At 45.3% G+C, this 22666-nt stretch overlaps 1 protein-coding gene across 1 annotated transcript in view; it reads left to right on the top strand.

Moving 5' to 3' along the window:
- The window catches only part of SUCLG2 (succinate-CoA ligase GDP-forming subunit beta), a 271779-nt gene that overhangs the window by 130539 nt on the left and 118574 nt on the right, over positions 1–22666 (top strand). The window contains exons 5-7 of the mRNA XM_048490767.1: positions 3754–3906; positions 6149–6238; positions 16411–16507. Coding sequence (XP_048346724.1) covers positions 3754–3906; positions 6149–6238; positions 16411–16507 — 340 coding nt within the window. The remainder of the gene's footprint in view (positions 1–3753; positions 3907–6148; positions 6239–16410; positions 16508–22666) is intronic.

Genomic DNA, 22666 nt, shown 5'->3' with positions numbered 1-22666 from the left:
CAGGGGTTGATGGGAATTGTAGTCCATAACAACTGGAGTGCCAAAGGTTCGCCACCACAGGCCTAGAGAGTTGTAACCCCGGCAGAGTAGGTCAGAAAGTAGGATTTATTTACCCTGGTCTGGATAACCCAGACTAACCTGAACTCAGTCAATTCTCCTAGCAAGTATTTGGATGGGAGACTTCCAAGGAACACAGGGTTGAAATGCAGAGGAAGGCAATGGCAAACCATTGAACATTTTTTTTGCCTTGAAAACTCCACCAGGCATCACCATAAGTCAGATATGACTTGATGGCTAGACAAAAATAGTTCTCTTATAGCAGAGGGAGCAGTCTTTTTCAATATTGAGTGGGCAGATCCTCCCTGTCCATGGTGTCATATCTGTCTGCACATCTGTGACATTTGTCTGGGGAAGGCCTGGCCTCATCTCGATATATTTCCACTATATTTATCAATGAAGGCTATCTATGACTCTGTGCCATCTGTTATCTTCTGTATTTTGACCACATCAGAGTTTCTGTGGTTTCATTGGTGCTTCTCAGAAGCTTCTGCTGGTCCCAAATTCTGTGTGTGGTACAGATGTTGAATGTACCACAGTAATTGATTCACCTTTGTGTCACAAGAGCTGCAGGATCCCACCATGGGTGTTTCCCCACTCACCATGATCCCCCCTATGCCGCGTGCCCGGGCGTCCCCACGAGGGTCATCAAAAGGCGCCATTTGCAAGAGCACCAGAGATGCCGCCTGAGGGGGCGCGACAGCGGCAGCGGCGGGGCAGCTGCGCTGTCGCTGCCCCTGTCGTGGGGAGTGCCGGGGGAACCCGTGCTACTCGAGGAGAGTAGCGCGGGGCTTAAGGTAAGTGGGGAAAGGCCCTTTGTTTCCAGACCCAGTTTTAAAATTAAAGCCCCATAACTTTGGACCCAGGATATCTGATCATCCTTTTTTTTTTGTGAACTTCCCTTCTAATTGGATTGACTCATGCACCATTTCAGTTTTTTCTGTTACATGAAAGAGATGTAAATACTTAACTCTGGTGTCAACAGTGGAATGACATGAGTTTATTACATTAACAGTATCAAGTATGAGCTCAGGTTTACAGTGCAGCTGGGTTTCAAATGCTATGTTTAAATGTATTGATTTATTACATTTAAACAAAAACAATCCTCTCAACTAAATTATCTTCTTAACCCAAATATCTTACAAAGGGTTGGCAATGACAAATGTAAAAAGGTCTGTAGATTATGCTTTTTGTGTATGTGCATTAAAGTGCATCTCTTTTATGCCAGACTCATTATTATAGTTTCAACTGCTGGTATTTATTGTCCATTAACATGATTACCTTGATCATTAGCTTTCTCAAGATCACTTTATAGAGTTGGTTAATCCGTTCTTCATCTTAAAAAGCTAAATATGGCCACAAAAGGGAAGATGTTAAAATAGGGATCTCCTTCAATTTCAGAAGGTTTATCTGAGGAATGGTGACTCTAATCCACGTTTAATTATTGTGAAGACAAAAAAGGGGAACTGTATTTAGTTTACATTTTTCCAATAGATTGCATCCTAAATGTTTGCCATATCATCTCTAAAGATGCTTGGCTACATTATTATACCAAAACAATCTCTATTGTTTTGGTATAATAATGTAGCCAAGCATCTTTCTGGTCAGCAAGAACTTAATTGCTTTTCCATATTCCACAGTGAAAGCTGAAGAGAATGATTCTGTCATAGACTAGACAGTGTGAAAGAGATTGTCAGCTGAAAATGGAAACATCTGAATTTTGAATAGATTGAGCAGGAATAGCAGAAGTGAAATCTATGTTTCATTATTCACTCTGCCAGCTTCTAGAATTCCTTACTGCACCATCCAAACTTGTAGGTGGCATGACACAGTGCTGGTGTACGGTGCCACCCCACTGCCTCCATTAGGGTTTTCAGCAGTGCAGGGAGCTTGGGAAAGCCCCAAAACTCCCCTACCACTGAAAAGCCCCATAGAGTTCAAAGGACATATGCCACCAAAAGGGCAGCGTACGTCTGAGGCCCTAAAGGGCAGCTGGCCCTGAACCCTGGGAGGGAACTGACTAATGTTGCCTCTGCCCCCAGAAATGCCCCGCTGATGCTGGCACCCAAGCAGGACTTCAGCGCAGTCCTTCCATAGCCTGAATCTCCAGGTTTTGCCACAGTGGGACTGCTGAGCATATGGCCATTGGCATGACTGCCCCCTCAGCTGGGGGGCAAATACTTGGGAGGGCAAATACACTTCTTGGGAGGGCAAATACACTGGCAAGAGGTCATGTCACTTCCATGAGCCCTTTTAGCCCCCCCCCCTTTTGGATAAGGCTATGAGTCCCCTTTTTCCGTAATAGCATTCCATAAAATATTTATTTATTATTGAGTTTTGTTTACCGCCCTACCCCCGAAGAGCTCTGGGTGGTGAACAACATAAATCACATATATACAATAACGCTTAAATACATTAAAACAATTTAAAACACAGCGATCAGTAACAAACAATGTCCGCAATAACCCTCATTAAAACCCTCCCAAAAGGGGGAAGAAAACGGGTCCCATAGATGGTAAGAGACCCAAAAAATGAAGAAGAGGAAGAGGAGGGGGGCACCTATCAGCGACTGGACACTCCAAAAGCCCGGTGGAACAACTCCATCTTACAGGCCCTGCGGAACTCACCAAGATCCTGCAGAACTCGGACAGCTGGAGGAAGAGTGTTTCACCAGGCAGGGGCCAGGGCTGTAAAGGCCCTGGCCCACGTGGAGGCCAGCCACATCATTGAGGGGCCAGGGACTACCAGCAGATTGGCCTCTGCTGAGATGGAGAAGTAAAGGGGAGAAATAAAGGGGAAACAATCAGAATGCTGATCGTTGGAGCTACACTTTAGGGACTGTCGAAGGCTTTCATGGCCGGATTCAACTGGTTGTTGTGGGTTTTGTGGGCTGTGTGGCCGTGATCTACCAGACCGTGGCCACACAGTCCGGAAAACCCACAACAACCACTTTAGGGACCTTTTTGGGCTGCTCTGAGAAGGGAGAACTGCTGATTTAAGTCACAATTTTTGTTACCATGTTTGTGATTTTTCTGTTTTTATTGTTTTATTGGTTATTTTAAGTCACCTTGTGTGGTTGAAAAACATATTCAGCCACTATGTGGCTGAAAAAGTACACTTAATTTTTCTAAAAAAAATAAACTAATAATTTCTTTACTCTCCCCAGCTATGGGAGAAATATCAAACTTGGCTGTTAATTTCTTGTCTCTTATTTTTATTTCCTTGCATTGTAAAAAGTGCTAATAGGAATAAGGTAAGTTCATTAACAGTGTATTAATGTTATGTATCTTGTGAAAATACATAGCCTTAGTTTGTAGTGATTTTGTTTTTTTCTTCTAGCAAATAGAAGATTATGTTCCTAAATACTTAAATTACTATTATGGGTGCTTTCTGTAATTTTGTAGAAAATTAAATTGGAAGGAACAGTGTGATATCTATAGTCTAATTAAATGATCGATTTTCATTTGTGACGAGAGAAATCAATGATGGATTTAAGAATGTGAGTCTGTCCTGTCTGTACATTTATTACAGTACAGTGGAAACCTCTCAGACTTCTGAGTAATGGTTGTATCTTGGCCATATCCATCTGGAAAGCCGAACATCTAACATGCCAGATGCACTGGTTATCACTGTTGGCTATTGTCAGCCATAGCTATTGTCAGTCATAGCTTACTATTTGAATGTTGCCAACTGCAGGTTATGGTGGCAGAAGCACTGAACATCTCAAGAGAAACATACTTTGCAATATTAATGGATCGTGCTTGCAATGGACCGGTTCTGGTTGGCAGCCCAGAAGGGGGGGTTGACATAGAAGAAGTAGCAGCTAAAACCCCAGAGCTCATCTTCAAGGTACTGAAATTACTAATAACCTTTCAACTAATAAGGTGTGGCAATCTTGACATCTCAGCTTTCACTGACAAACTGTGACTTGTTTCAGACACCATGAAAAACATTGTCCTACTGAAGCTAGCTGTGGATAGTGCAGTTGTTGGAATGTGGGCCAGTCTACTAACTGTAATTAGTGAGGGTACATCAACACAATACAAATTGCTTTATTAACAACAATTAGTTTTATTTCTGGCTTTTTTGTGACTCATGAGCATGGACATCCTGGCTTGTTCTGTGGCATCACCCGTACCACAGTGCAAGTTTGGGGAGCAAAAATGTTTGCACCCCTGCCTCCCCCTTGATCAAGTCACCTTTGACTTATGGCAACCCCATAGGGTTTTCAAGTCAAGAAACATTCAGAGGTGATTTGTCATTGCTTCCCTCTGTGTTAAGAACCCTGATGTTCCTTGGAGACTTCCCATCCAATTATCAGCCAAACTCAACCCTGCTTAGCTTCTGAGATCTGACATGATCAGTCTATCCAGGTCAGGGCATCCAACATGTTAGGACCATGTCATGCAATCAGTCTTCAATGGCTTATCTTACGCTGGATTGTAGCACTTCTGGCTTTATATGACGTTTGGAATGTTTGAATTCCACGCTTGATGGGGAAAAAAATCCTTTGATCTTTAAGAAAACTAATATGTCAGGGAGCCCTTTTTCAATATCAAGGAAAGTTTTATTTGTGAGGAGAGCACGGCCGAAGGACTTCAGCCATACTGTAATTCCCCTGTAGCGATGCAGTCCAACAGTGCTCTGCCATTTGGTTCTGCTGTTCTGTAAACTAACCCTTACTTCCTTAGGAAGTGAACATTTTTCTCCCGTGCCAGTAACATGTTTATCAGTGATTAGCAATACAAGCGGCTTCCCTATGATTAACTATCGCTATTTTCTCTTTCTTTAGAGCTAGCTATTGTTTCAAATTACTCTGTTGAACCTGGTGACTAAATTATGACCGAATAATGGCTAAAGTGGTAAAGAATTAATAACGAGAAAAATTAACAGGAAGGGAGCCGTTTGTCCGTTCGGGGAGCTAACGGGTACACGTTTATAGAGAGTTCTGCAGCGATATTTCTTGTACGTTTGAAATGTACATAAAGCTAGAATTATTGCTGGGCAGTGGCACTGCTGTTCTGGAAGCTGGCCAAAAGAAGTCATAAAAATCACCAGACTATGTGTTCATCAACACCATCTGCACAGTAATTAAAAGTGAAAAGTGGTGTCAGATTGTCTTGTCAGCATGCCACCCTGAAGAATTACACAGTTTTTGGAGGTAGCCTTTTCCAAGGTGGCGTGGTAATTATAACATGCCCTATAGGCAGCTTTGCCTCAGCCACAGAAATCTGGCAATTTTCCACATTTTAATTACTGATTGGCAAATATCAACCACTTTATTTATTTATTTTTACTTTTGAAGTTATAAATCTTTCTTGAGACCCTGTGGTCGAGTCCCCACTCACGATTAGATGCGTGCTCGTCACAGAAAATATCCAGGTTTCCAGCAGAACTCCCCACTACACCAGCGCCGAAAACAGATTGACCCCATCTCTGCCGCTCTTCCTCCCCGCCTTCCCCCCCGTGCGTGTTATTTCAGAACCTGGAAGAAAGTAGACCTTTTGAAAAAACATGCACTGACTGTGGAGCAGTGGGAATTTCGGGAGTGAATCTGGTTTCGTTTTCCTCACCGCTGGTAGTGACGTGGAGTCTTTCGTCCAATCAGGAAGCAGTGGGCTGTGCGCAATGCGCCCGCAGTCTTGTAAAAAAAATTTCACGGAGCAAAGATTCACGTCTAAACGAAACAACATGGGGTCAGTTTGAATGTTTCACAGAGTAAAAGGCAATACATTGAAACGCTAAACGTATTGTCGTATCCACGTATGCACTACCGCATAGGGTTGTTCTGCGCATGCTCGCAGAGATGTGGATCCGTCAGTTTGAAAATTAAAAAAAATCCCACCCCAGCACAATGCAGCAGCCAATCAGTATAGCCCCTGGGCAGATCGCATGTTTGATCCGCCGACAGTAAGTACTCCTGCCTGGCTGCTGTGTTGCTGCCGCTTATGGGGTAGAAGCTGCAGTGGGGACCTTCAAACTGTGCTCAAAAGGCACGTGCTCAAACCTACCCAGTTTGTATCTAGTTTCATTTTTGAAGTGGGGAATCAATCTATATGTTAGATCCACTTTAATCTTTGTGTCGTCACAGGAGGAAATAGATATTTTCGAAGGTGTGCGAGAGGCTCAAGCTCTGAAGATGGCAGAAAATCTAGGATTCAAGGGGGCGCTACGACAGCAGGTAAATTTCACAAAAGTTTAGCCATGTTCGCACGTAAGGGGCACTTTTTGGCATATAGCCACCATGGTGTTCAGGGGGCCTTTTGGAGTATGGAACATGTGAGGTGGGAGAGCAGGGAGTGTGGCCTGTGCATTTTGGTAGCCATGTGAATTCTTGCCTAATTGACACATCCAACGGCTGGGATTTAAGGCACCTATTTCAAACCCCAATGAGAATGTGAAGACAGTATTGCCCGAAAGTGATTGTTCCATCCTGTCGAAAAGAAGCCTGCTGTGCAATAAGTCTTGAATTGCTAGGTCCTACTGAGGAGGGCCCTCTAAATTTGAAGTGGCCATCAAAAATCTTTGACGGTTTGTGAGTGTGGTTTTACAGGGGCAATGCTCTTGATGTGTAGCACCATTAGGAGGTGTTTGGCTGCAAGGTTAGTTTGTATGTCAGGCTTTTGGCCTCTGCAGGGTCATCTTGGACATAGATGCTGGACATAGTCACATGATGTACACATAGTGTGAACGGTGTTCCATTCCTCTCTCCAACACTCAAGAGGTTCACCAGTCGGGGAAGATGCTGGTCTGGTTTTTTTTTTTTCAATAGAACGCAAACACTGATTTGAATTCAGGCAGCGCTGCATGTTAAATTAGCAATTCACCTCTGCTTTGTTTTCCCACCTACTTTCTCCATGCCTCTGGCAGCATTCTTGCATGAAAAAAGGCAAATGACAGACCCAAATCAGATTCCCCTAAAACTGCTTTTTAAAGGAAAATATGGGCTGAGAGAACAGGCCATGGGGTCTTTTAAATTGGGGTCCCCAGCCTGGGGCTTGTGGGTGCCGTGCCACACATTTTTGGATAGTGAGTGGTACCAGATCTCTATGTAGATCAGTGGTTCTCAACCCTTTGGGGGCCGAACAACCCTTTCACAGGGGTTGCCTAAGACTCTCTGCATCAGTGTTCTCCATCTGTAAAATGGATAAACGTTAGGGTTGGGGGTCACCACAACATGAGGAACTGTACTAAAGGGTTGCGGCATTAGGAAGGTTGAGAACCACTGATGTAGATCTTTTAAAATGTTGTTTTGACAGCAGCTGTACTGTCACCACAGTACAAGGATCTTCATTGAATGACTAAAAGTAAGCTGTGTGTATTAAATAAATTATTTTGAAACAGTGTGTTCATGTCAAGAAACTAGCCTCGTTTAGCTGTTTGTTAGCCTTTTAGATTTTTGGTTCGGGCTTATGTGCCTACTTCAACTGCTGAGGGCTCCACTCTTGGAAATGAATGTTACTCTGGCTTTCAGTTTCCACAGTGAGGTAAGAGTTTTGATGGAGTGAGGCACAGGTGCCAATGAGATCCCATGCTTGGAAGCTTCAATGCCACAGATCAAGAGGGAGTTCCGTCTCATTAGGAAGGAACCCTAGACATTGGAAAGTTTCTTGTTTGGAAATGGGTTGAAGCTGCAGCGGTATGTGTTGCATGTCCTAGCAACATACTTGATTGGCCAAACAGGATCAAGCTAGCCTGAGACAGTCTGGCATAAAGCAAGACCATTAATTCTAGTTTGGCTCTTCTGGTCACACTTTTGCCTATAGGTTGGACCTGGTATGGCCAGAGTTCCTGCTTCTGGGATTTTGGACTTAGGAATCCTATTTGGGCTTTGTATTTTCAGTCTGGCTAGGTAACATCTGGGTCAGAGGATGAAATACTGAATAAGCATTCTAGGTTAGCTGTTTAGTTTTATATTTTCTTCTTTGTTTTGAACTACTTCTATATTTGTATCCTTTTGAACATTTCTTTTAATAAACCAAATTAATCATGTTCTTGCGGTGTTACTTGGGTTTGGGGGCTCCACTCCAGTATTTGGCCTCTTTTGGCTACAGTTGCCAAACTACAATTGTTTCTGGAACTCAGTGTACATGTGCCCTACCTTTGGGGCTGAGTACTAAATTAAGACCCAGAGGGGTGGAGACTTGTTCCCTCAGGATTAGCTCAGAGGGGCTGATGGTAGTATGTTACTCTGGTCACTGAGGATTCACTCCTCAGTTTTGTGTGAATTTGCTCTTGACCTTCACCCCTAAGCCTTGTTGTGGAACAAGGGGGCTTTGACAGTTCATTTAAAGAAGCATCCTGTTAAACAGATCTTCTATCTGAAATGCTGAAGGTTTACTATAGAGTTATGCATAACCACACTTCCTGGCGTTTTGTGGTTGGCTCTTCCTTCTGTGGCAGACATTTTGTGGTTGCTCCCATCACCCTGTGTCAAAATTCCAAAGGTGTCCACAGACTCAAAAAGAGCTAATCAGCCACCTACTCTAACATGGGATTCAGTGGGGTATGTACCCTTTTGGAGTGCGTGAGGATACATGGCTCCATTCTGATGGATGGGATCAAAAACAAACGTGGGAGGGGATCCACCCAAAGAACAGCTTAAGTGAGCAAGCCTCAGAAATATATACCAATGAAAAACAAAACTAAAAATTAGTTTTAATCAACCATTATTTATCCATCCATCCATCCATCCATCCATCCATCCATCCATCCATCCATCCATCCATCCATCCATCCATCCATCCATCCATCCATCCATCCATCCATCCATCCAATCCATCCATCCATCCATCCATCCATCCATCCATCCATCCATCCATCCATCCATCCATCCATCCATCCATCCATCCATCCATCCATCCATCCATCCATCCATCCATCCATCCATCCATCCATCCATCCATCCATCCATCTATCCATCTATCTATCTATCTATCTATCTATCTATCTATCTATCTATTCATTCATCTATCTATTCATTCATTCATCTATCTATCTATCTACTCCTATTCCGTCTATCTATCTATTCATCTATCTTATCTATTCTATCTATCTATCTAGTCTTATAGACCACCCAACCTCGGCTGACTCTAAGCAGGTGAACAAATATAAAATTACTTCAATCACATAATAGACTTTAAATAATTTAAGTTAAAATGCAGCAAATAATAAACAACAATGCCCTCAACAATTCCTATTAGACCCTCCCAAGAGGGGAGAAAAAGAATGGGTCCCACAGATGGTATTGGGCCCGAAATACAGGAGGATGGAAGGGGCACACATATCAGCGGCTGGGCACTCCAAAGGCCCGGCGGAACAACTCCGTCTTGCAGGCTCTGCAGAACTCACCAAGATCCTGCAGGGCCCGGACAGCTGAAGGAAGAACCAGGCAGGGGCCAGGGCTGTGAAAGTCCTGTCCCGGGTGGAGGCCAGCCGCATCATTGAGGGGCCAAGGACTACCAACAAATTGGCCTCCGCTGAACGCAGAGGCCTAGTAGGGACATATGGGGTAATGCGGTCCCGAAGGTAATAAAATAATAACCAGTAGACTACACAAACCATACACAACCACTCTGCTGGACTTAAATCCCTTTACTAAGAAATAGAAATCGATCACTTTTGCCTTCTCTTTGTCACCTGTCAAAATTTTCCCACCCTCACTAAGCAGTGAGCCTGCGGTTTCATTTATCTTCCTTTAGAGATACCTGATAAAGCCCTTTTTCTTATTCTTAGCATCACTTGCCAGCCACAGCTCATTTTGTACTTTTTTCCTCCTGTCCTTACATGTCTGGGCTGCTCATCTGTAATTGTCCCTCGTGACCTGTCCCTTCTTCCATTTCCTGTGCGTGTAAAATGCCATAAGTCACAGCCAACATGTAAAGACCCCATAGGATTTTCAAGGTGAAAGACGAACAGAGGTGATTTGCCATTGCCTGGGTCTGCATAATGACCCTGGACTTCCCTGGCAGTCACCCATTCAAGTGCTAACCAGCGCTGACCCTCCTTATGTCCAAGATCCTACAAGATTTGGCTAGCTTTGCCCATCTATATCAGGACTCCATTACTTATACTTGTCCTTTATTATTTTTGTCCCGCCACATGGCTTTTTACACATCTCTATTGGCATCTTCAGATGTTAGTTACCTGGGGTGGGAAGGGAAGGGAAGGGAGGGAGGGAGGGGTGGAATGCAAGGGAGGGGGAGGGGCCTGGTATCTGGACAAGGCCCACCCACCCTAGCGGAGGGAGGGGTGCCATGCAAGGGAAGGGGAGGGAGGGAGGGGTGGCATGCAAGAGAGAGGAGGGAGGGGAAAAGGCCAATTGCACGGTGCACCAGGCCTTGGACGTATGCCCCCCCCCTTTAGTTGCCGTATATTTGCAGTTGTGCCTTTAGCAACTTCTTCTTTAAGAAACTCCCACTGTTGTCCTTAACTCTGCTACATTTACAGATGGCCTGTTATTCTTTAATGCTAAAGGAAATGTTAATTGTGGCCTCTCGGAAACTAATCCTGAAAAGGAAAGCACTTAAGCAGATTGCCACGTCCGTTCAGTTTTCAAAAGCGTAACGTGCATTCGGCATGTTTCAGTTTTGGGGGAAGCAAAAGTGGGAGGGAGGGAGTTGCCCACTGTACAGTCTTTATAAAATCTACGTCTTCTTTAAGTCAGTTGGAAAACATTAGGACATGGGTTTGATGGCTCTCTGCTGTGCTAACAGATTGCTTTCTCCCATTTTTCTACTTAAAAAATCAATGGAAAATAAAAGTTTGATCTAAAAAAACCCCCATAAATGCAAAATCAAATGTGACTTCTCAGTATGCATTTGTCTCTTCTAAGCGTTGTCCTCAGAGTATCAAAATGGAACATGAATTTTCAAGCTACCATTCTATATGATTTGTTTCATAACTACCTTAATCTTCCTTTTGCTGCTGTCAAGGAGAGAGAGAGATAATAAATTGGTTTTTTGCACAGATTTTCCCATATCATCAAAATGCCACTTCTGTAAAAACCTCTGAATTTTTAATACACCACTTCTAATTAATTTCTATCCCAGCTGTGCAATTAACAAATGCATAATCATTAAGATGATTAACACCCATTTGAAGATTTAGCAGTATCTTTAATAAGAGAGAATTATTATTAAATCTTTTCAGATTTGCATGTTCTAGCGCTTAATTATTAGCACAATGCACAAACTGCTTAACCAAACAGCAGCCTAATGCATTTCTTCCCATGTGCTGTAACCTTTTCAGCGTGATTTACTGGAGCATAGAAACATAATGGCTACATCAGTACAATCAAAGGTCTATTTAATTTGGTTTTATCATAATCATTTATATTGCCCATTATGTAAACACCAGAAGAATTCCGGTAGTACAATGAAAACTGGGTGTCTCTAACATGTCATGATGTCATTGTGATCAGTTTTGATCAATTGCTCACTTTCAGGATTTTGTTTTTGCTTTTTTAATTAAAACGTTTCATCATTCTCTAGATTCTCTTCAGTAATCAACACAAAGAAATCTGCTTTGAATTAACTTCTAGGAACTAGGTTGTGGATTTTTGTTGTTCTTCACAGGCAGAGTGTTGGATTTTGCTAGGAAGACATTAATTCAAATGAGACCATGGTAGCTTGTCAATCCATAAATCCATATGTCCCGAACCGGCCTCTGCGCTCGGCGGAGGCCAATTTACTGGTGATCCCTGGCCCCTCAATGATACAGCTGGCCTCCACCCGGGCCAGGGCCTTTACAGCTCTGGCCCCGGCCTGGTGGAACGCTCTCCCACCAGCTGTCCGGGCCCTGCAGGATCTCAATGAATTCCGCAGGGCCTGCAAGACTGAGCTGTTCCGCCAGGCCTTTGGGGAGACCAGCCGTTGATGGCGGCCCCTCCTCTTCCCCCCTCTTTTATAACATCTCTTATAACATCAAATGAATCCTACCACCCCCTCTTAGGGTTGAGGGAATCTGATAGTAGGTGCCATCTTTTGTACTAATTTTAATGTCGTTTTAATGGGGTAGGGCTTATATATTTTTAATTTTAGAGCCTGTATTAACCAATATTTAACGGACCTCATCTGATATATGTGCTCTATGTATGTGCTGTTCACCGCCCTGAGCCCTTCTGGGGAGGGCAGTCTATAAACCCAATCATTCATTCATTCATTCATTCATTCATTCATTCATTCATTCATTCATTCATTCATTCATTCATTCAGGGACCAGGGATCACCATTCATTCATTCATTCATTCATACATACATACATACATACATACATACATACATACATACATACATACATACATACATACATACATACATACATGAAATAGTCCGAAATTGACAGAGCTACAAGTACCAGTGGAATTGATTTGATTTTAGAGAATCCAATTAGTAATATGTGCAGCTAATGAAGATACCATGTATGGGATGCAGGAAGGAGCAATATGTGTCCACAATAGTTGTGCTCATACGTCCTTTCCAGAAGGATGTGGTTTTTATCTGAGAAATATGCAGGGTTCTCCCATCAAGCACTTCAGTTGCAATGATATCATAATTACCCAGCACTCAGATCTCTAAATGGAGTTGCTGGAAACATTGTTTCTCGCCCAAAAAATGAATCCATTCTCATTCTGAGTGGTGTGTGGCCGTGGCCCATCACTTTCTGACACTTTTTGGTACCTTCTGGCTAGAGCCTATGGCATTGCTAATGATTCGTTATACAGTTGCTTTTTAAAATCTGGTGTCATTTTGTGTTATTTGTAAAAGGGCTTTTTAAAAAATTGCGGTGTCTTCACTGCATCAGGGAAACAATCAGCTCATTCTTTAGACAAACAAAAATGAACTAAATGTGGAGCCAAATGCCATAAATGGGGGAAAGAGATAACCTTCCTTCCGCATAAAGTCTTGTCTCCCTTAGAGACAGGCGATTCCCTGAAAACTGGAGTGGAAAAGAAGTGATTGGATTTATACTTCACCTTTCTCTCCTCTAAGGGGTCTCGGAATGGCATAAAAACTCCTTCCCTTCCTCTCCCCATAACAGACTCCTTGTGAGGTAGGGGATGGGAGAGTTCTGAGAGAACTGTGACTAGCCCAAGGTCAACCATCAGGCTTCATGTAGAGGAGGAGGGAATCAAATCCAGTTCACTTGAGAAGAGTCTGCCATTCATGTGGAAGAGCAGAGAATCAAACCTGTTCTCCAGATTAAGGTCCACTGATCTTACCACTACATCACTGTGCTCAAGATGCTTCCTAGTACCTATGGAAGGGCTTTTTGTGCTGGATTGTATGAACTACTATCTTAGTATAGTGTACATCAGCAACTGGCCACCTGGCCTTCTCACAAGTTTCTTGCCCCTGAATTTGCAGTTTGTAAGGGGCAGCTATTGCTCTCAGATGCTAGGGTTACTAATCCTTATTGCAGTAATGTGACAGATCCCCTCGCTTTCCTAACTTCTTCAGGCAAGCAAACTACTTTCTGACCAGGCTTTTCAGAATTCTTGCCTTTTTACAGGGACTGAGCTTTTCCAGATGGTAGCGTGAGGCAAAATAAAACCCTTTTGTTCAGCCCTATTACTGTCCAAGAGGACAAAAGGAGCCTGTTACTTTTACTTTTTGGCAAATCCCTTCTCTAGGCACACGAAATAATATAGAGGCAGGTTTAAACAAACAGAATTAAAGTTTATTTAACAGGAGATGAGAATGGGAGATAACTTGGATGGAAGGGGAAAAAGTCAGGAGAAATATACAAACACACATATACAGGAGCTGTGGCTTAGCCAGTTTTTCAATTTTGGTTGTAGAAACAGGCACAGACTTGTTCTGTTTCAGTTTGTTTAGATGTTATTTTAGATATTGCTTAGATGGTGGTGGCTAATGGACAGGCTCGTACTTTACACAGTACCCTCACTCAGCCTTCTCAGTTAGAAACCCTAAATAAACATAAAAATTCACTCTCTGAAGGAAAACAAAGCAAAAAACCCAATATCTCAGACTACTAATCCCAGGAATTCTTCCTCTCGCTCTTTCTAGAGGATCTATTCCTCTCTCTGGTTTATGTATATGGCCCCACCTCTGCTATGACCCCTCAATAAATCACCAGTTCTATCAATCTGTGTGTAATATTTTGCTTTCTCACCACGCTCAGGCTTTATAACCAGTCAGGTTAGCCACAATCACACTAACTGAAATACTTATCAGAGATTATATGTTAATGTTCTCAGATGTTTCCTCCAAGACATCCAAAAGCCCCTTCTAACTTCCTTGTCAGGGAGTTATCTTTCTCCCTCTTTATGTCATATTTAACCAATCAGAGTGCAGGATTATGTGTCCAATCAGATGGCTTCCCTATTTCTAAGACTTATTCCCTACTCTGACTTGTAACAAAAACAACCTTCACTTTTTAAACTCACTTTTCCTGTGCAGTCCATCACAAGTGATATACTGGATAATTAATTTTACTACATTATGGAATGTAAGCAGTTCACACAGAATTTTCTGCATAACTCCCATCTGGATAGACATGCTTAATTTCCACAAGGTAGCTGTATCGCGTGCCTTCCAACAACGCCCAGAGTTCTTCAGCAGAGAGATCCCTACATAAAAGATTCCTTAGAAGTAAAAAGTGGGAACATTTAGAACCCATTAGAGTATTTTATTTGTTTATTTATTTTTGACCCCAAGCCTGAAAGGGGAGGGGCAACAATAACTATCTATAATCGTGGTGGCGAACCTTTGGCACTCCAATTGGCCATGCTAAAATACAAATGAATGCATGCAAACAATAATTAAAACATTGGTCAGGAATGATGGATTGCTGAGGGAATGTCTAAACAAAAAAAAAACCCTTCATCTGCTGGGTGGAAGATGACAACAGAAGGGGACAGATGAGTCTCCCTGGAGAGTTTCATAGCTTTGCGAACACAACCAAGAAGGCACGAATCTCAGAAGGCAGGGACCCCCAAAACAGGGCCTTTGAATGTGACAGTAGTAGGTCAGATAGCAGGCAGTAGTAGAAGAAGAGCAAGAACAACAAGGCGAGTTAGTTTTTATACCCTGTCTTTTTCAACTGTAAGGAGTCTCAAAACAGTTTCCCTTCAGCTCCCCACAGCACACACCTTGTGGGGTCAATGGGGCTGAGAGAGTTCTGAGAGAACTGTGACTAGTCCAAGGTCACCCAGTAGGCTTCATGTAAAGTAGAAGGAATCAAACCTGGTTCTTCAGTTTAAAGTCATAACCACTACCCCACGCTGGGTCAATGATTTCCTTAATCAATAACCCTGAAAATACTGGGAGATAATCACTGAGAGAGTTTAAGCTGCTGTTTCATGTCAGTAAAATAGCGCAAAGCGTAGGCAGGCATAAGCCTCTGTCCCACTTCATGCAACAGTCCTGATCAAAATTGAGCCACTGGACACCTGATTTTTTTTACATGGGGTGGGAAAGGAACGCATTAACGAAACCTTTAGCTTCTGTGCAGTTAGGCCTGAGTCAACATTCCTTCCTAAACCTGGAGAAAGTTAGTAAGGTAGGAAAAACCATTTAGTATGACAAGTTGGACTTAATTAATAGAGTTCCACTGGGGCGGAACTGTTGAATTACTACAGGTCAACACTCAAAGAGCGTGGCAGGTAGGAAGGGGAAATTTTAACAGCTCAACAGATCACAAGGGTTCCTTGCAAGTGCCGATCTTTACCCACCCACCCCCTGCAAATCAGATTAGCCTCTAATTAAGTGAACAGGCAGTGGTTGCTTAGCCGTTGTTATCAGCAGCGCTTAAAGGAAAATGAACAGAGCTGAGTTTTGAGAGCAAATAACCCAATTTTTCAACTGCTGTTTGGACCATGAAAGTAACGTTTTGATGTAAGAAGGGAAGGCTCATGCGTTTTCCAAACAAATTCCACAACTAATCTGCATTAGTCAGCTGAATATTGCTTCACAGTTTCTGAATTTAGCCTCATTAAGGTAATCACTTTAACTTCAATATCAGCATAATGTATTCATTACAAACTCTCAAACTTGGTTCATTGTGCTTAAATTAAGTTTGCTTGAATTAATGATGTTGCTCTCACTCACTGCAGAGCCCCATTTAGTGCACTGTGAAGAGGGAGTCTTTATGCCGTGTTCAACGCCAAAAGAAGGGTTCAATGCTTTTTGGCGATTCCATTGGTCAGCTGTTTGCAAGCAGCATATGGAATGTCCATTGGATCAAGAAACGTTAACTTATTTTGCTCCTTTAGATACTTTAGATGCCAAAAAGAAAAGCTGCTTCAGTTTACGTTCAATTTAAGACAATTCCTTTTTTTCCCGTTTCTGAGTAATCGCACATACGTTTTTCTTTCCTTTTCAAATGTAGGCTGCCGATCAAATTAAAAAGCTGTATAATCTTTTCCTGAAAATTGATGCCACTCAAGTGGAAGTGAATCCCTTTGGCGAAACCCCAGAAGGACAAGGTATGAAAGTGAGGAAGGAAGAAAAACAAACTGCAGAGTAATCTAAAAGAGAAAAGAACATTCTCCATCGGCTGATCTGGAAATTGAGGAGTGGGGCAAATTGAAGCAAATATACCATTTCTAGCCTTCTGAGCCCAACTGGGAGTGTGCCTTGGCTTTGCAGTTGTTCTCTTACTCCCTGCTATGCTTATGGACTGTGTGCTTTATTTGTTACAACTTCATTAGTATTAATTACTGCTAGCAGGATTGCCCTGGTAGCTATATTTTCAACCTAGTAATGCTGACAAAGTTTTCTTATCATGGGGTCATAATGCACACTTTCACAGCTTGTAATACTTGTTTTATATTATGTATCAGACGGTCTGAACATGAAACTTATTCTGTTCATAATAATGATACAGTAGCCCCCTGTTGTTCCCGCATGCTTGTGGCATTTCTCAGACCAGGGAACTGAGTCCGCACCTGCTGTTGGATACGCTCTTGAAACTTAACTTAAATTAATTTTTACCCTTCTCCCAGACCTGGTGAGAAGCTGATCTTCCTTTCCAATTGCTGAGGTTTTGGAATGGGTCCAGACAATGGCCCAACTCTGACTGCTGCTCAATAGTGTGATCATAACCATGACAATGTTGCAGAAGAGGAAGAAGAGTTTGAATTTATGGCTCCCCGTGCCTTGGGGGATGCCCTATCAGAGATGGAAAGTTTGCTAACAAAAAACATGGCATTGCCATAGGAGTCAATTGCATTCAGAAGTCAAGTGTGACCGCATTGCGGTGGCCATGTCCATGCTGTAAAGGATTCAATGGTGTTGATGGTGAAGTAACCTTGAGTGCATTCCACAGCCCGGGCGATGGGCCAGCTTCTTCGGCGGAGACCTTATCTCTGCGCGGGAGAGGAGGACTCCGTTCCCATGGGAAGCAGGAAGGGGGGATGGGGTGAATGGTGTTATAACCTGTGCTTCTGGCGGGAAGTGTCATTCCTGCCACTGCGTGTACTTGAGCTTTCTAAGATGTCTTAATAAATGGACTTTTACTCCCAAAAAGCCTTTTATTTCTGCTTCTATGGAATTCCTTACATTGTGGCAGGAATCCTAATACATCTATATTCCTAGTGCAGTGGACCTCTGGTGTCTTGACATGGAGAGGTTGAATGTTTCTGCGGAAGGTGCGGTAGCCCCCAAAGAGGGCTCCGACCTTTCCCTTCTGGATCTGGAGGCACCGGCAGGAGAACGGGCCTCGCTGGTGGCTCTTTCTCGTCCTCGTATCAGCACGAAGTCTTCCTTTACTCCGTTGGAGCGAGGGACGTGGCGGCGACCATGGGGACTTCCATGAGCCGTTTGGGGGCTGTCTATGGATCGAGCGCCTGTGGATCGGATCTCTACCCGCTCTCGTGTGGATTACGAACCTCGGGTGCAACCTGAAATAGAAGGGGCGGGCCTGACCAAGTTTCAGGGGGCAACCCAGGGAATCCATTGAGCGTTTCCTGGACTTCGTATTTTGGTGATGCTCCCAAAGAACCACCGCGTGGCACAGCACTGGGGCTCGTCCAAAGGACACCGGGACTAAACCTGGAATTGGGAGGGGTATCCGTGCTGCTTCCCAATCGGACCCTGATCCCGGGCCAGCGACCGCACCTGGGGTGCCTGGGGGAGCCACCTGTGGCTACGGCGGCTACGGTGTCTCCGATGCCTCGCGTCCAGATGAAGAAGAGTCGAAGAAAGCCTGCACTCCCAGCCGGATCTGTTCCCTCTCCCTTCGAAGGAGACCTGGGATGAGGAGGTAGAGGCGACTGCGAGATGCCCAAGAAGCATGGACCCGTGAACGTCAGCTATGGGAGGAGGAGCGAGGCACAGTTGCAGCAAGAGCGCGAAAACCTGCAGAGGGACCGGGAGCGGCAACGCAAAGAAGTCCAACTCGAGTTGGACCGTGCCAAAGATGCGCTCCAACGACAATATGCCCAGAATCTGTCAGTCCATGATAAAGTCCTGGAACACTCCAGACTGGATTTACAACGGCAACGCGAAAGCGTTCAGGCCCTCTTGCGCACGCAAAGTGAGCTCACTGAAGCCCTTAAGCGGGACGAACTGGCTAAATTGGAACGTAGAAAAAGCTGCTTTCCATGCGCACCAGGATGCATTGACCCGCAAGGAGAGGGAGCTGGCTGCGTTGGAGAGGGAGCTAAGGAGGCAGCAGACCAGGAACCCCCAAGTTGGAGTCTATGCTGTCACTGATCACGCCGGTTCCAGGGCGGCCACGTATCTGGGGCCTGCCACCCAGCGTAAGCCAGCGGCACCGCCAGCACCCGATTCCGGCCCCCCGTTACAACAGCTGCCTGCCCAACCTGCCCAACCAGCGCAGCCACCACCCCAGCAGGCACCAAGAGCCGTCAAACGGGGCTACTATCGACCCACGATACAAGCCCGCTATGATGGGCCCGCTTCCCAACTTACCTCCTTCATCTTGCACCTCAACGCCCACTCGGAAGACTATGATGATTTATACCGGTCTGAGCGCGAAAAAATACGGGACATCGGCCCCGTCCTGGATGGGGCAGCAGCCGACTGGTTCGTGACTCTTCTAGATTTGCAGGATGAAGACTCTCGCACGGTGCCCGCATTCCTCCAAGCCTTAAGAGCGCGCTTCCAAGATCCAGGCGCTGGAGAATGAAGCTATCCGCACCATCAAAACTATCCAGCAAGGCAACCGCCCGTTTGCAGAATTTGCCCGTGAATTTCGCGGCGGCGGCTGCTCGACTTCCTCCTGAGTGGCCTGAACGCATGAAATGCGAATACTTCTCGGATGCTGTGGACGGTAAGCTGCATTGGAAACGGTGTTTTTTAATTCGAGGGTCCCTCGTACTATTGCAGATTGGATCCAGTTGGGATCCCAGGTGGCATCTCGTTTGGAATACGCTTCGTGCCGGTGGCCGCCACGCCCAAAACCCACTACTGTGTCCACCAAGTCAAGCCCAGCTGCCCCTACCGAAACCACCTCGGAACGCCGTCGCCGACTGGGATTGTGTCTTTACTGCGGAGGGCCAGGTCATCTAGCCGCCAACTGTCCCAAGAAACAGAAACCAACCGCTCCAGCTCCGGCACCCCATCTGCCAAGCCACCATGTAGGTCAGGGCGCCGCGACGGGTTCGTCTAAAGCGGTCATCGAAGGCTGACCCAGAGGAGGGGGAAGCAGCTGTTTGCCTTTCTTCCGCCCCCATGGACATGGGCCCGACTCCTGACGCGGTGAGTGAAGGCAGCGCTCCCATTACTGTCCAAGCATTTCTGGCCAACCCCGCTAAACACACTCGCATCATAGCCTCGGCCCTTGTGGATTCTGGCTGCTCCCACTGCTTAATGCGGCCCCAGGTGGCAGAGGAGCTAGGTCTGGACCAAATTCCCCTGGCCAAGCCCATACCATTCACCCAAATGGACGGCAGCCCCTTGGGAAACGAAGGACCGGCCCAGTACAAAACACAGCCGGTTCTCCTCCGTTGCGCCGACCATTGGGAGAAAATTAGTTTTATCTTGGCACCAGTGGCCAAACACTCCATAGTTTTGGGCATGCCTTGGTTACTGTTACATGAACCAAAGTTCATTTGGAAAGAACGGATCTTAGAATTTACTGACCCTCCCTGCGGGGAACACATGAACTGGGGGGAAAACCCAACTTCTCCTGACACACCCCCCTCCCTGGCTTCTTCAGCGATTGCTCCCGATCTTATTGGCATCCCACCTGCATATCATGATCTAGCCAGAGTTTTTCAGGAGCAAGAATCGCGATCAGTTGCCACCCACAGAGACACTGACTGCAAAATTGTTATACAACCAGAGGCAACTACCTAAAGGTAGAATCTATCGCATGAGTCCCAATGAGGAGAAAGAACTCCGTGCCTTCTTGGACAAGAACCTTGCTCACGGGTTCATACGGCGGGCTACCAAACACACACACGCTGCTCCGTTTTGTTTGTAAAAAAAAAAAAGATGGGTCCTTACGGCTTTGCACAGATTATCGAGGTCTCAGCAGCGGTCTCCTGTCCAATAAATATCCTTTGCCTTTGATCAAGGACCTTTTAGATGCACTTTCGGCAAAGGGCGCATTTTACTAAATTGGACTTGAGAGAAGCTTACTACAGAGTCAGAATTGCTGAAGGCTATGAACACTTGACTGCGTTTAACACAAAGTTTGGACAGTTTGAATACTTAATAATGCCATTCGGGTTAAGTGGGGCCCCGGGGGCTTTTATGGCCCTTATCAACCAAGTTCTCCATGATTTATTTTACAAGGGAGTTGTGGTATACTTAGATGACGTTTTAATTTACTCACAAACCATGGAAGAGCATGAGACATTGGTTCGGGAGGTATTGAAGCGCTTGCTCGACAACTCTCTCTTTGCCAAACTCTCCAAATGCAGTTTTCACCAGACCTCCATTGACTATTTGGGTTACGGATCTCGCCCGAGGGCTTGAAAATGGATCCTGCTAAAATTGGACGCCCAGTCCCTCCAATAGCCTGCCCCCACCAACCGCAAAGAACTCCAATCTTTTCTTGGCTTTGCTAATTTCTATCGTGACTTCATACCCCAATTAGCTGAACTGACTCTCCCTCTCACAGACCTCTTATGCACTAAGGGTAAAGATCCACTGTCCGCTAAGCCCGGGGCCCCCCTTTCCCTGGTCTGAGGAGTGTCAAACAGCCTTTCAGCTCTTAAAGTCTGCTTTTACCACCCGAACCTATCCTAAAGCACCCTGACCCAGACCTCCCCTTTGTGGTTCCCGTGCATGCCTCGGACAAAGCACATTGGGCAGCCCTGTTGCAGAAAAAATAAAGATGGTAGGCTGGTTCCGTGTGCTTATTTGTCTAAGAAATTCTCTGGTGCTGAACTCAACTGGACTGTGGGAGATAAAGAGACTGCGGCCATCAAAGTGGCACTCTCCACTTGGCGCCACTGGCTGGAGGGAGCCAAACACCCCTTTCAGGTTTGGTCGGATCATAAAAACTTGGCAGCTCTTTCCACCCCCCCCTCAAGATGTCTGCAAAACAACTTCGTTGGGCCGATTTCTTTTCTCGTTTCTCTTTTACAGTCCATTTTCCCTGGAAAAAACCAATAAACTGGCTGTGGCGCTCTAGCGCCTACCGAGGGAGGGTGGAGCTGCCTCACGAGACATTCAGCGCACTGTTCTTTCCCCACTCCCAGTTGGGGTTGGCTGTCACCCGATCTCAAACGTTCAGCTCCTCCTCCACCCCCCATTCCTAGCCTCGTCTCTCCTTTCCTGCGGGAACTCGAAGAGGCGGGGCTGCACGAGCCTTCAGCGGAAGAAAGTGACTCCCAATTGCGTTTGGAGAATGGAGTTTGGCGGAGGGACTGTTGGTAATGCCTCCCCCCTCCGCAAGCAGGTTCTTGAAGCTTGCCCACGCATGCCCGTTCGGCTGGACATTTTGGCTTTAAAAACTCTGCATTTTAGCCCGCCGGCGCTTCTGGTGGCGCGCACTGCGCAAAGACATTCAGACATCCCTTCAGGGCTGCTCAGTTTGTGCAGAAGCCAAAACCATCCTCGGGAAAGCCCCATGGGCTGTTGCAACCTCTCCGGTGGCCTCCCGCCCTTGGGAAGTCATCTCCATGGATTTTATTACAGATTTGCCCGAAAGTCATGGCAACGCGGTTTTATGGGTGGTGGTAGACTTATTTTCTAAACAAGCCCATTTTATTCCATGTGCATCCATCCCCTCCGCTCCTAAGTTGGCACGGCTGTTCATTCAACATATTTACCGTCTCCATTCCGCCCCCATTAAGGTGGTCTCCGACCGCGGCCCCCAATTCATCTCAAAGTTCTGGAAAGCGTTTTTGGGGTTGTTGGGGGGCCGCCCCGGCCGTCGCCGCCCCCTACCACGTTCAAAGTGACGGCGAGACGGAGAGAACGAACAAAACCCTGCGTCTGTATTTACGTTGTTACACCAACTACCACCAAGACAATTGGTGCGAGCTTATTCCGTTTGCAGAGTACGCCTACAACAATGCAGTTCATAGTAGTACAAAAAAAAACCCCTTTGAAATTGTGTCTGGTCGTTCCTTTCCACCGTTGCCACAACTACCCGCAGCAGCTTTGGACCCCCCAGAGTTTCAACAGTGGATTTCATCCCTAGCCGAGGGATGGAAAACGGTCCA

Source organism: Sphaerodactylus townsendi, linkage group LG03 (assembly GCF_021028975.2).
Source record: "Sphaerodactylus townsendi isolate TG3544 linkage group LG03, MPM_Stown_v2.3, whole genome shotgun sequence".
Taxonomy (NCBI): Eukaryota; Metazoa; Chordata; class Lepidosauria; order Squamata; family Sphaerodactylidae; genus Sphaerodactylus; species Sphaerodactylus townsendi.
The sequence above is the reverse complement of the archived record's forward strand: the minus strand, read 5'-3'. Positions and strand labels throughout refer to the sequence as shown.